Genomic DNA, 15566 nt, shown 5'->3' with positions numbered 1-15566 from the left:
GTAAGATCTTAAAAATTTTTCAGTTCAACTGCCGCAGCATAAGAAAAAAATATTGAATTTCAGTCGCTAATTGAATTGTGTAATCTTGACTGTGTAGTAGGCACTGAGTCGTGGCTGAAAGAAGATGTCAAAATGGAAAATGGCAACTGTCATACCCATTTTTAAGGGGGGTGATAAAATTAAAGTAGATAATAATAGACCAGTAAGCCTAACGTCAGTAGTGTGTAAATTAACTGAAAAAGTTATCGCCAGGTACTTGTGCAAATTTTGGACTACGAATGAGTGGCTATTCATGTGTCAGCAGGGGTTCAGGAAGGGCTTCTCTAGTGAGACCCAGTTACTAGGGTTATCGCATGACATTGCTGTAGTCCTGGATCAAGGCAGTGAAATTGATTAGGTGATCATTGATTTCAAAAAAGCTGTTGATACAGTGCCACAGGTCCAATTGATGGAGAAAATAAGTATGTGCGAAAGATCCACAGAGAAAAAAAATCATCCACCTTGACCAGGATGATTTTTCTCTCTGTGGATCTTTCCCACGATTGTGCATTGCGGGTGACCTCCCGTGTAAATTGTCATAAAAAATAAGTAGGCTACAGATAGATGATAGGATTATGGATGAGGGAATTTTTGAAAGGTAGATCTCAGAGGGTAAGAGTAGGTGAAGGATATTCTATGGAGATAGCGGTAACATCAGGGGTCCCACAAGGATGCATATTAGGTCTGCTATTGTTTTTTATATACATTAATGACATCCATGTGGGAGTTGACTCCAAAATACGCCTTTTCGCAGATGATTGCATAATCTACGGAAGGATCAAAAGCAGTGAAGAGTGGTGTATCCTTCAAAATGACCTAAATAAAATATCTTCATGGATAATCTCCAACAAAATGGAGGTGAATACGGGAAAATGCTAGCAAATTAAAATACTTGGGGGCTAATTTCACATCTAATCTTGATTGGGGAATAGATATTGATCTGGTTGTGGGGAAATCATTTAAAACTCTGCATTGGGTCATGAGAAATATAAAAGAGAGCAAAAAAGAAACCAAAGAAATGGCCTACGTGACCATGGTTCGACCTGTACTTGAATATATTCAAGTACAGGTCGAACATTATATATACACCGAAGTTGCATATATGCAACTTCGGTGTGGGATCGCAACTGTAAAAATGAATCTTTAAATCTTGAAAAAGTTCAGCGAAAGGCAGCCAGGTATACTCTAGGAAAACATAGAAGGGGAAGAGGGTATCAGCTATGCTAGGGAGCTTAGAATGGAAACCTCTAAAAGTGAGAAGAACCATAAATAGGCTATGCGGGGTGTACAAAGCATTTAAAATGAGCGGGGTTGGAAAGAAATAGGTCTGAAGCTGGACTCACCCTGCTACATTGGAGGGAAAGATCATAAATTCAAAATTAAGTTTAAAAAACAGAAAACAGACATTTTGAAAAAATCCTTCCTACTTAGAGGAATAAAGGAGTGGAACGACCTACCTGAAGTTATTTTTAAGATTTTCCCTGCAAATGCGAAAATAAGATTAGGAATAAGTGTTCATCCCTTATTTTTTTCTTTCACTTCTTGTGGTTGTTCATTTAAATTTGCCATTAATGCAGATTATAAGAGTTCATCCTTAGAACCGAGTATCGAGAACCGAGAACCAATGGGGAGACCCGGACTGGTACCGAGAACAGAAAAAATTCAAGAACCGACTCATCCTTAATTTTTGACTTCCAGAAATCTAGAGCCATAATACTTGTCGCTGCATGCTGCGTGGCATTGTATATTTCAATCTTTCATTCATGCATAGGAATATAGGTATGTATAGGTATAAAGACCTCGCCAGCTATTGCCATGCAGGAAAATCACACACACATAGGAAAGACACCTTAAGAAGCAATGGCCTGGATGTTTCCAGGTTGTTTTCAACAATGGTTCAAGTACCCAAAATATTACAATGGGGGAAAGTTCGATTACCGCTCAAGGATAGAGATCCTCTGATGTCAGGCTCTCCCTTCCCCCCGCCCCTCTACCACTTGGGTGGTGTGAGGAGGGTTTACGAGTAGATTAGTGACAACCAACATCCAATTCATCAGCTGATGATGCATCCTGCAATGGTCGCAAAAGCTCACTTGTCAAAGTGCTGCTCCCAAAAGCCTCTGATACACAGGACACATTCTCCCTGCTCTGTCAAGATTGACATGCAAGTCTTATTTTGAAACTTCTATGCTATTACAAAGCATCGCTCAGTGTGGAGCTTGTGAAACATTTTTATGTATCATTTTTGATAGAATCAATTGGTTGAGTGCATAATTATAACTGATTTGGAAACAAATCTCAAATAGGTTTTGTTGCCACGATGTGATCCGTGAAAATTTTAACAATGGATATGGATGTATTTTTTTCAGAGCTTATGAGAATACAATTGTCCCAAAGAGCTACAAGACTCCGTACTTGATTCTCTTCTACTCTGATTGGTGCTTCACGTGTTTGCAAGTGGAGCCGATATGGAAGCGCATCATCGAGGAACTGGAGCCGATTGGCCTTGGCATCGCCACCGTCCACTCAGAGCACGAGCCTCTGCTCTCTCGCAAAGTTGGAGTCAACGGACTGCCATACCTCGTCATGTTAATGGAGGGCAAGCCCTCACATTACAAGGAATCTCTGTTCAGCGTACAGAAAGTCGTAGGTAAGCGTAATCATTGTTTTCTAATGTAGAAATTAAGGTTGTAAAACGGTATATTACCTGTTCATGGCACTAAATACTAGGGATGGTCGGATCGGATACATTGCATCCAAATATCCAAGGATATTTCCCTCCATCGGATTCAAAGTCATTGACATTGGATCTGGATCAGAAATTTTAAATTAAAGCTTCAGTGAATGCAGCGCCCCATTCCGATTCTCTCTTTGCATGTGCCAATGTACTGCGATGCTTGTCCTACTCATAATCCATTTGTTTAAAAGCTCTCGCAGCACTCTATGCAGAAAAATTTCAGCCGTGGAAAACTTACAGCAAAATACGACAGACCTATAGTGTTAATTGTCTCAAGAGAGTGAACAACCATAGGGGGGCGCTCTGTGCCATTGGATAATAACCACGTCGAAAATAAGGGTGGGAATATCGAGAAGAGTATACGCACATCATTCGCCAGGAAAGCATTAATCATTTTACATTGCAGATTACACAAAACCTGTAGCCCCCTCCCTCGGCCAATGACTCTGATGCCTTTTGTTTGTTCCCTCTCCGAAACTGAATGGACCATAAGTAATTAGCTTTGAAGGAAAATATCAAGTTACATGAGAACAATGGAAACGTTACTCGTCCCTCCCCTGTCTCACCAACTATCAGCCTATCTGCTTCAAATTCACCCGGTTTCTGGAGGCAACTGGTATGTGAGTCTCCTATGGGACCTAAAGGTGTCTCAAGATAGCTTTTATTTATTCATTTATTTCCCATTTCCCCGTAAACAGCACATGCGGCCTTTACAAAGGGTTTCTCAACATCAACAACTCATAACACAAACATCCATGCCCTGGTTAGGGATCACCTACCCAGGCGGGATTTGAACCCGCGTTCTACGGATTGGCAGGCGAGGACTTTACCCCACCGCCACCGAGGCCGGCAAAAATAAGCAATTGCTTGAGATGCACGAGATTCAAAAAAGAATGAATCCAAACACAACACGTTTCTGACAACATTAATGTTTTTTAAGCTCTATTTGATTGACACAAAGCTTTCTAGTCACAACAAGGCTATACCAATATTCAAAATACAGTGAGTCCTCGTTTAACGTCACTTACCGTTCCTGAAAAATGTGACGATAAACGAAATGACGTTAATCGAAGCACAATATCCCATAAGAAACAATGTAAAAAGTGAATATCGGCTCCTAGACCTCACAATTTCTACGCGAAAAAATTTTAGCGTATCATATTTGGGCCATTTTTTACAATGGGAATACCAAACTATGGCATAAATACGAGTCCCTGTCTTCATCGACGGCAATACCAGCAGCGACCTACATTCTTCTCCATTTTTGTATCTTCCCACATTTGTTTTTTCGGCTTAGCTATGGTGGTCACCCGGTCGAGCGTTGCCTGGGCATCATCATCGCTGAAACATCGTTGCAGTTACAGGAACCAAAATTATTGAGAACACGGCGAAAAAGTGACGACAAATACTCCGAGTTCTACACGGAAAAATTCCTAGAAATCACTTTTCAGGTCCTAAAAAACCGTTGTGTCAAGTAAAATTTGCTAAAACTTTACTTGACATTTATGCATTTAACATTTGCGCACCTACCTAAGAATTCATTTTGCAGAAAATTTGCTATAAACGTAATCGAAATTGACAATAAACACACCGTTTTACACTTCGTTTAGACTGACTGTATTACCGCCCACAAAAAGAACAACCTGTAACGCCCGCCGCTTCGCATTTTTTCTCGCGCGAAATTTAAAAGATCTGACCAGACCTGACGTTATCGCGAAGCAAAGGTGCGATAAACAAATCACGGTTTCAAAATTTTTGTGACGTTATCGCGAAATGACGTTAAACGGGGTGACGTAGAACGAGGACTCACTGTAGTCCAAACAGCACAATTTTCAAAGAAACAAGCGTAGGATGAGCACACTCACACAAGACAAGACAGATTGGATTCGCAAACTGTGTGCATCATGTAACTTACCTGGCTTCGCCTTGAAGCTTATGACGTCACAAAGTTGCGAGATCGGACGTGTCAGTCCCCTGGCTCCCTCTTTCATAGCCTTGTTGCTTGAAGTACGGAGGGAGCACATTCTTTCCCCCCACTCCTCCTTTATGCCCTTCTGCTTCCCAACCCCTCACAGAGCAGTCATCTCCTTCTGTTAAAGTTCGCTGCAGTTGATGTCTATATCGCTCTTAATTGTGTTGCCGATTGTGCAGTTGCATTTTACTTTAATGATAAACTATAGTTATAAAAATGTCTTCCAGTGTGTGGAAACATTTTTATTTGAACTGGGAGAACTCAATATGGTTGAGGACTTCAAATCCAGAAAGCTTGGGACCAAAGGGTTTCTGGATTACAGATTATTCTGGATTTATGGTCTTGAGGGCCTTCCCAAAGATATTTCCCATTTTTAATAGCTCCTCTTTGATTTAAAGTAGGACAGGTGAATTCTCCATTTCTCATCAGTCATACAACCAAGGAGAGTGAAGCTGATGACTTGTTTCATCACTCGTATTTTTCCATTGTGAAGGGTGTACTACATGTGGTCACCTATGACTCCTCTACGTAGATGCTTATGTAGCAAGGTAGGCTGTGAGCCATTCTGGATTTCTGGTTTTCCGGGTTTCAGGATTCCGTATTTGAGGTCCTCAACTGTATATACCATGCGCGTGCAATGTGGTGTGAAAATATCGCCAGGAAGTGCAAAATCCACCTCACCACCATTGAAGCATCTGCGACTGAAACACAAGTCAGTATGCGATGAGAAAGTGATAAAATGGGGGAAACGTGTGTGAGGAAAATTTGGAAATATTAAAATGTGAATGAAAATCTAAATAGCATTCCTGTGATTGCATGTACCCTGAAGAAACTTGATTAATTACTTCATTTTATAGAAGGCAATTAAAAAAGCATTTGGATCCAAAAATATCCAAAGATCCCACTCATGAAATCAAGGATAATATCCGGATCTGGATTTCCTGGATCCGTCCATCTCAACTGAATACAGCAGACTCTCGATCATACATATTGCAGATTATCCATTGTGCATGATTTTCACTCTCTCAATATTTTCCGCGATCTTTATAAAAAAATAAAATCGGACGCAAAATCACCGGAATTGCTGCATTTGAATGCAAGGATACACCGGGCGTATTATTTCTGTTAGAATCCCCGTCATAAAACGGAAGCGATCGCATGCTAGCTGCATTCATGGGAGCACTGTGTTCTTGTTTTCCAAGTCTCACAGTGTGCAACCGCGCTCCGTGATCATGGATACACGTCCCGCAGCAGTTGCAACCCGGGTAACTTGTGCGAGAGGCAACTGCGTGGCGTGGTACCTGACATTGTAGTTTCTGTCGGCAAGCAGTGGTACCTGACATTGTAGTTTCTGTCGGCAAGCAGGTTTGAAGCATTCGTGCGGACCACTCTCCTGTATCCGTGATCACAAAGCCACGGATGTGTGATTTTCGAAACCAGGCCTTACATGGAGCATTAATAATATGGGTACCAGGGCCGGCCCTAGCAGGTGTGGGGCTAGGGGCGAACCTTCAGTGTGGGGCCCTTCACTTAAAATATTAAACTCTATACCCCATCTACAAACTCGAGCATTTTGAATCCCTACCACTCTCTGGCTAAGTATGTGTTCCCCTCCCAAATTCAGACTTTGTAATTATGCCGTTATGATACTTTCACGCAGTTGAGTTCAAAATAGTATAATACAAATAAAATTTATAATTATATTTATTCATAAAATTATAACGTAAAATAAACATAAAAAGCGCGCTTTTTCAATAGGTACGTATTTTTATAAGTTAGATTATGAAAGTTAATTACAGTGCAACCTCGATATAACGACACCCCACGGTGCACTAATAAACACTCGCTATAGCGAATTGTCGCTTTACCGGAGGTGGAGCAAATAATAGCCAATATACCTGTTGCGAACAGATATACAGGAACAGGAGTGGTGCGGCGACAGATAAACATCTATCCGATAAACGTAAGCATAAATCCAGACGAAAGGCGATGTTTTTTTGCATCACTAAATTTTCTTGCTCAAATAACGACTAACTATTCAAACAATTTATAAGCGCCGCACTGAATAAAAATGATGCAAAGCATTGTTTCGTCAATCATTATATTTATCGAGCGACAGTTTACCACATAAATTTGAGACTGAGCACTCCATTAACTTCATTTCTAACAGATCGCTAGCAATTACAGAGGTTAAGGAGTCTTGATGAAAGTCTTCCGGCGGTGAAACCCTCGCTATGGCGAGAGCCAACACCAAAAGGGTCTCGTAAAAACGAATTTTTTAAAACGCTTATTATAGGGTCAATTGACGGTGCATCGGCTATCTCTCGTTATATCGGGGGTGTCGCTATAGCCCGTACTCGCTTTAACGAGGTTCCACTGTACCTTACTTCCCTGAAATGAAATAATTACCTGTAGGTACAAATGTAAGTAAGAAAATATATATTACTATTATTATTATCATCATGCCAAAATGCAAAAGCAATTTTTAACTAACCTATCTCCTTTAAGTGAGGACAAACAATAGTAATCTTCCGTCCAGTTTTCTTTCACCATATGGTACAATTCAATCAAAGAACTGGTGATATTGACATTGAGCACTTTTTGTGACTCCAGCTCTATGCGTAGGCATTCTGTCCTTGATATCTCCGAAGGAATGCTTCGTCCCCAACTCATTTCACACCTGAGCATAAAGAACATAACAGTTAATACTCAAGTTTTTCCTCCATATGATTTTATTAATACTAATTGGATTGATCTAATATTCATAAAATTACAGCTATTTGATAACCATGCACAATTCAGACTTGGGTTTCAATGTGAAAAAAATTTCAAATTCATCTCATTTAAATTGAAAGACTAGGTACAAGGACACACCCAGCATAACTTTACTGCATTGAGGATTGAATAACCACCAGGACATAAATGATTTACTATCTATTACCATCTATAATCTATTTGGTACTTGGTCTCCATTGAAAAAACAATCATCACAATTATGCTACACAACAGACATTTTAGGTAAATAATAAATTATGAAAACTGTTAATGAAGATATTAATGAACACAGAACCTCATGGTGGAAAAATAGTGTTCTGAGGGGAATCAACTCACCTCCATGGCTCTACAAATGGTTCCCATCCTGATAGGAGACGATTATAGTAATCACTGGAGAAAATAAATGCAGCCATACCACCACAAGCTTCTCGCACAGCTAAACTTTGATCAGTACTTTCAAATAGCGGAGGCAAACTTAGTCTCTGATGAAGTTCAAGTTGGGCCAACGATAGCTCCAATAATGGGACATCAGCATCACGACAATCATCAATGACACAAATACTTAGACACCCCATTTTTACCTGTAAAAAGTAACCAATAATTATAAACTTCTTAAATTAAAATGGTATAAATTATGATTGAAGTATGCTCTCTTTAAGGCAATATTCACAAATTGAAAAGGATGAGTACGAATATTTTTCAATTTTTTTTGCTGTTGAATTTCGACAAGTTTTCCATGCACTAAAATAGCTGTTCTGAAGTCAAAAAGTATTCAAACATTCATTAATTCAAAGGTATATCTCATTTAAAATCAAACCACTGAAGTTAAAAACAAAGTAATGGACACAGGTATACTGTGGAAAACTGAAAATTAAAGGGGAAAAGGAATTCCCTTAATTCACAGTAGCCTTAAGAACATCTGCAAAAAATACACATGCCCAGGGCAGAATCCAGGATTTTTTTCTGGGGGGGCACAAGGGTTTGACAGGCCAACAATCTTCTAATACTTGAGATTAAAAAGAATATAAAACAATTAATATATGAAATATTCTCTTTATTCTAACATGAACTTTATTAATATGAAATGAAATGATTGAGGCTCTGTAATGCACAAAACAAAACGAAACTAATGATAACCGTAAACAAAATTTTATCTATTTTTTAAGCGTACCCCTGAGCCCCCCCTAAATCCGCCTATGTTACATGCCAGATATCTAATTCCAGTAACGTTGAAAACTGAGACGATAAACAAAAAAAATGCTTAGGTACAAAGAAAATGATTGAAACCTAGAAAGCACATTTGAGAAAACTACTCAAGAAAATGCAAATTTCAAATACCTCTACATGATCAAAATTTAATGTTTTCTCCTCATTTATCTCATCTCCACCAACACATGAGCCAGCATCTGAGGTGGATGAAAGAGGACCTCTGGTGATAAAGTTGGAATGAGGAGAAAAAAATGAAGCAGGCATGGGTGATGCATTCTGTGTGAGCCACAGAGCTGCCTCTTCCATATCTCCCTCACATTTCTCCATAGCAAGAGCACAGTCAGCTGCAGAAAATCCAAGGACAGTAAGCTGCTTGATTTGATCTAAAATGGGATATTAAAGATACATTAACTACATATCCATAAATACTCCCCATGTAGAAATAAAAAAAACTCAAATCAGGTTTTTTGCTACATGACTCTTACATTCTAGGAATGTAAACGTGGTGATGATATCACTTTTAACATCTATAATTTAAAAATGGTTGACCCACTCATAAAAAGAATGTGGATACGTAGAACATGAATCTGAACTGTACCCATATATTGAGCCTCAAATGTTCTCTTTTTTAAAAAAAGATTTTTCACCTAAATTACAGAAAAATGACTTCTTTTAATCTAATTAAAAAATCAAATTGAAGTAATCCATTCCCAACCGTAAAAATAAATATATTGTTAAATAAATTAATAAAAATATTAATAAATTTATTATTATTAAAAAATTAGAGTTACATTTGTAAAATATTCTAATATAATGGTACTTCATGGTATGCATGACAACTCCAAAGTGTAATTTATCCACAAATTTTTCTGTGAGTATCCAAGATGTAACTTTATACTTACTCATGAGATTAGCAGGCCTTGAATGTGAATCTGAAACTTGAGATCTAGCACTCAATGTCTGTTTTGGTATGCTGTTTAGCATCCGTGAAAACATCCGCACATCATGGTAAGAAAGTCTTACACTCAAGTGAGCAATTTGGATCTATAAAGAAGAAGATAAAAATCAATGTCAACTTTCATCATTAAGAAAACAAAGAAACCAAAATAAACAATGGACTCATTCACCAATTGTCTTTTGCTATTGATTGTGATATGGTGAAAAATCAAGAGGGCTACTTTAACGTCCCACTGCCACACCAAAGTTGCGAGTATCCAATCAATTCAATGAACAAATATGAAGAAATGAATTTGTGCGTCTATAATATCTCAAATTTAAGATATTACCACTGTCTCGGGAAGGGGAGGAGCTGGTGATGACATGAGTGGATATCAAAGTGCTTTGGTAGCACGGGGGCTTATGTGTTTTGTTCTAATTTACTCTTTTGTGAGCAAGTACTTCCCTCAGTGCAAGGTTCTTCCTGATAGAGAAAATGAACCAGCACTTAAATGATGTCAACATCATGAAAAATGGACAGCAATTTGTGCATTTTTTAATGTTTAACTTTCAACGAACAGGCATTCACTGAAAACAGTAGGGGTCGATGTTGATTTGGAAGAGCCACACGAAATATGATTGGAGCTCAGTCTACATACTGCATAGCATCAAGATCAATAGTGAAACCCTCACAACTTATGACGACATCATCCGTTACTTTGTTGTAACTTGTGACTGACAACGCGAGTTATTCTCCCAGGGCATTCACACTAACTCTCATTCTGTTAAAAGTAAAAGCTTTCCACCTTGCAGAGTTAAGCTAATAGCTATTCAAGGTCCAACCATGTATTACTTAAACCTACCGAGATACAAGTTAAGTCAGTTTTGATCAGCGTGCCACGTAAGCTACTTCCCTCCTAACTCCATTTGTCCTGCAGATGTGTGGTTACCTCACGGAATGAGACAACGCATGCTGCTTTAACCATCATATTGAATCACCGTCAACTTATATGCATGCTAGAAATACAATTATCTTTTCTCAATGACCTTCGATGCTAACATTTTGGCACAGGAAAATTTTTAACGGCTCATTTGGTCATTATTTTGCTGGGATGACAGAAAACAATGTTGGCAAAATTCTAGAAAATCTTCCGTTAGAGATTTATTTATTATTTTATTTAAAAATATTTCATAATTCTGGATTAATGAGCATTAACTATAATTACAAATAATATTTAATAAAAAGCATCGCTAATTATTGAAAAATTATTATTCTTCATTAGCATCTCCGCATAATGTGTACACAGTACTCCAGTATGCTCGTGTGACTAAAATCGATGCTCATGCTGCATTCTTCTCGGAGAACAGTTCTCTGAAAAGCCTGGTTAGTTAGGTATTTTATGTCATGGGACTGGAAAAATACATTTTGTAACCGAATAAATGAAAAGTTTCATTACCAAGGTTGAAAATACATGGGTTCATATTGGGCTATTCACATGACCATAAAAAAACAGGGTATAAGTGAGGTCATCGTATATCTGAGGGTCGTATATCCAAGGTTCTAATGTATTTTTCTTCTCCTATCATTTTACCAAATCATTTTACTGAATTTTAATTTGGAGTCTAAGTGAGCAACCACATCCAAGAACACTAACCTCAAGGACTTTCTCTGCATTTAAATTCAGCGACTCCAGAGGAATAGCATTCTCCTCTGACTGGTTACCCACTCCAAGAGAGGGACAACATATTGCCTTCCTGGTCACCTCCAGATTGATTGTAACAGGATCAATAATTGATAAAGCTGTTTCATCTTCCATACCTCCCAATACACATGAGAAAACTTCACAGTGGTTCAAATTACACCACAGAGGCCGTTCCACCTCAAGAGGGCGATAAGACACAACTGTAGTGCTCTGAAAAAAGAAAGAGATCAAATTCAGACTAATGAAAACATTCCATGCACACAGATTAAAGCAGAAGATTAGCATAAAAAGTTCTCCTCAGAAAATCACGCGATTAAATATTAATATGAGTATTCTCTGATGGCCCATTTGTCAAAAGAAAGATTATAAAGTAATTTTACCTTCAATATAACAGCATTAGTATCCCAGAGAGAGGTATCTTCCACAAACACTACTTCCGATTCGGTAACATTCAAATTAAGTTCAAATGGTGACTGACTAGATTCATCCTCCTCCGCTTTATTTTCTTTGGTTTGGTATGCCCTTCTCATTCCTACGTTGCTCACTTCTGGATCACACAAAGTGAGAGAGCTGATATCCATTTCTTTCCCATCTTCAGTCAATACAGAAATCTTGTTACCTTCCTCTTGAAACGCAATCCCTACGGTATGAAAACATATCATTCAATCTCATTCATCTCCAAGCATATTTGCACACAAAACATCAAAGTTCAATGCTAGATCAACTTGGAGCTTACCAGCAGGACAATCTGCATTCTGGACAATAAAGTCTTGGACTTCTTCCCACCAGTCCAATATAGCCATTAAACGCATGTTGTTTAAGAGTATGGTAAATTTTGATGAATCTTTTCTTTTCCTGAAAGATAGTGTAACATATTGCGAGTGATTGGCAAAAGAAGCTATATCACGTTATTACCTAGTGTGAAACCTCGATATAACGACACCCCACGGTGCACTAATAAACACTCGCTATAGCGAATTGTCGCTTTACCGGAGGTGGAGCAAATAATAGCCAATATACCTGTTGCGAACAGATATACAGGAACAGGTGTGGTGCGGCGACAGATAAACATCTATCCGATAAACGTAAGCATAAATCCAGACGAAAGGCGATGTTTTTTTGCATCACTAAATTTCCTTACTCAAATAACGACCAACTATTCGAACAATTTATAAGCGCCGCACTGAATAAAAATCATGCAAAGCATTGTTTCGTCATCATCATATTTATCGAACGACAGTTTACCACATAAATTTGAGACTGAGCACTCCATTAACTTCATTTCTAACAGATCGCTAGCAATTACAGAGGTTAAGGAGTCTTGATGAAAGTCTTCCGGCGGTGAAACTCTCGCTATGGCGAGAGCCAATAACGAAAGGGTCTCGTAAAAACGAATTTTTTAACACGCTTATTATAGGGTCAATTGACGGTGCATCGGCTATCTCTCGTAATAGCGGGGGTGTCGTTATAGCCCGTACTCGCTTTAACGAGGTTCCACTGTAGTCCGCGGGGCCCCCCAAAGCACAGGGCCCGGGGCAGTCGCCCCGCCCTGTGGCCGTCCCTGATGAGTACAACCATGTTATCACCGCTAAAATGATCGTGAACTGGGGTAGAAAGCTCTCAATGAGTCAGGGAAGCACTCTAAAATAACAGAATAACTGCATAAATAATTACATATTGTTTATTATAAGTAAATTATGAACATTACCAGACATTCAAGTGAAAGCTTGGATTATTATCCGTGTTTTCCGATTACTCGTGCCGTCTCTCCCCATCATTAGCCATTAGGATAATTGGGATTGACTTTGAAATATTGCTTCAGATGAATTTGCTTTTACATATATGTTTAGGAATGGGTGAGTTAGTCAAATATTCTGTTTCAACCCATAATAACTGGGAAAAATGATTTTTGCGGGACATCGGCTATGACGGTTTGTGTTTTGATGAGTGATTTTTAGAGGTCCTCAGAACTCATTAGAATGGACTTTACTGTTTATATCGTCAGGACAGTACATAAGTAATTAGGCTTAAAGTAAACGGCGGTCACCCACTATGTATATAGTCTGAGGTTTCAGGCGAGATGGAGTGGAAACGTGACATAATGAAAATGAAAAAGCAGGAGCAATTTCCACAATTTTACATTTATTGATACGACCGGTTTCGCTTTTCAGCATCATCAGGTACGTGATGATGCTGAAAAGCGAAACCGGTCGTATCAATAAATGTAAAATTGTGGAAATTGCTCCTGCTTTTTCATTTTCATTACCCACTATGTAGGTGATGGCAAAATCATAACTCTGAAAACAGGTGTGTGTTGTTTATTTTACCAGTCATTATAGGTCTAATTGTAAGCATTCATTATAATATGTACACTCAAGACACCGATTAAAGCGCCAGGCAAAATTCAATTTTGTCATCTAATCACTTTTGTCATCATGTGTGCTCTGTCCTTTACTATTAGTTGTATTTTTCTCACCATAAGTCGATAGATTTTTGCTCTACTTAATGGTTTTCTGGTTGCTTTAAAAAAAATAGCCAGCAAAAATAGTCGAAAATATGCTTTGGACAAATGTAGTCGTTACGCTACTTGCACTTCAACGTTTTGCTTGGGGTGTTTCCCAGGCCCTTTTTATTTCTTCTTTCTGCAGTAAAACTCAATGAATGCTTAGATGTTGTCTCCAAATACTTAAATTGAGACGGACTTTCACAAGATAGGCACAGATGTATGTTGCACTCTAGACATGGGCATGCAAATTTTTTTGGGTTCCATTGGTTCCAAGTTACAAAATACGTCCACTACATGCGTACTGCCTGCTAGGGGAATGAGGAATTCACCAGTTTTATTGTTATTATTTATAACATCAATGAAAATCTTAACATTTAAAGAGCAAAATGGTGATATTTCCAATAAAACTGGATTTCATTTATTTTGAATTTGCCTTCAGCAATGACTTAAATAGTAATTCATTCTCACATAATATAGATACTATTTTAGAAAAAATTAAGTTATTACTTAATTATCCACTTTGTGCTACTAAAAATGTTTCCTTACAAATTATTTATTGTTCTTATATGTATGTACTTAATAAATCACTAAGATTTGTTTGTTTTACAATTTTTTAAAATCATTTCCACAAGTATTATGTTTATTGATTTTATGATTATTGATTTATTGACGTTTATTGATTACCTGTTAAGGTTTAAAAGTATTTTACCGATTAAGGTAGATTTTCATGAAATGCTTAAGAAGCATTCTGGCAGCCTTCCCTTCCATCAAGCACCTCCCTCTTCAATTCACAATAAGGCATTCTCCCTTTCATTCTCTCCAAAAGTCCTATTCTCATCTTTCCTCTCCCTCGTCTACCAAACATTTCAACATCCCCTCCCCGCTCAGTACTCGCTTCACCCATACCTTCTGTCTCCTCTGTATTTCATGTGGAAGCTGTCTCTCCTCACCCACCATGTCCAGCACTTTGTTGTTCCTCCTCCTCCTTTACCTTCATTATTCTTCCCCATACCCACATCTAGAATGCCTGATGTCTTCTCTCATCCTCCTTCCTAAGTGTCCACATTTCCGCACTGTAAAGCACTACACTCCAGATCAGACTATTCACTAACCATTTCTTTAACCTCTTACATAATGATCTTTTCATAAGCTCCTTCCTGTTCATGAATGCCTCCTTTGCTAACGCAATTCTCTTCCTGATGTCCTTACTACTCTATTTGTTTTCTTCTGTTGTGCTGCCCAAATACAGTGTAACCTCGATGAAACGAGACCCCACGGTGCTGAAATAAACACTCACTATAGCGAATTGTTGCTTTACCGGAGGTGGAGCAAATAATAGCCAATATACCTATTGCGAACAGTTACACAGAAACAGGAGTGGTGCGGGGACAGATAAATTTATATCTGATAAGCATAAGCATAAATCCAGGTGAAAGGCGACATTTTTTTTGGATCACTATATTTCCTTACGTAAACTACAACCAACCATTCAAGCAATTTATAAGCACTGTACTGAATAAAAATCATGCAAAGCATTGCTTTGTCAATCATTATGCCAATGCACAACCGACAAAGCCATTTTTCTATGTACTTAATTAGTGCATTTACGTGATCACTCTATTACTTTGGTATTTTCCACTGAAAATTCAAAAAACAACTTATAAAACTGTATCGCGGTTATTTAATGCC

At 38.3% G+C, this 15566-nt stretch overlaps 1 protein-coding gene across 3 annotated transcripts in view; it reads left to right on the top strand.

The window, feature by feature from the left end:
- The window catches only part of LOC124159577 (dnaJ homolog subfamily C member 16), a 98456-nt gene that overhangs the window by 16337 nt on the left and 66553 nt on the right, over window positions 1–15566 (top strand). For all 3 annotated transcript variants that reach the window (XM_046535476.1, XM_046535477.1, XM_046535475.1), the window contains exon 4: window positions 2409–2689. In XM_046535476.1, the coding sequence (XP_046391432.1) occupies window positions 2409–2689 (281 nt within the window). The remainder of the gene's footprint in view (window positions 1–2408; window positions 2690–15566) is intronic.

The sequence above is a fragment of the Ischnura elegans genome, chromosome 5, assembly GCF_921293095.1.
Source record: "Ischnura elegans chromosome 5, ioIscEleg1.1, whole genome shotgun sequence".
NCBI lineage: Eukaryota > Metazoa > Arthropoda > Insecta > Odonata > Coenagrionidae > Ischnura > Ischnura elegans.
This window is presented reverse-complemented; position numbering and strand designations above follow the sequence as displayed.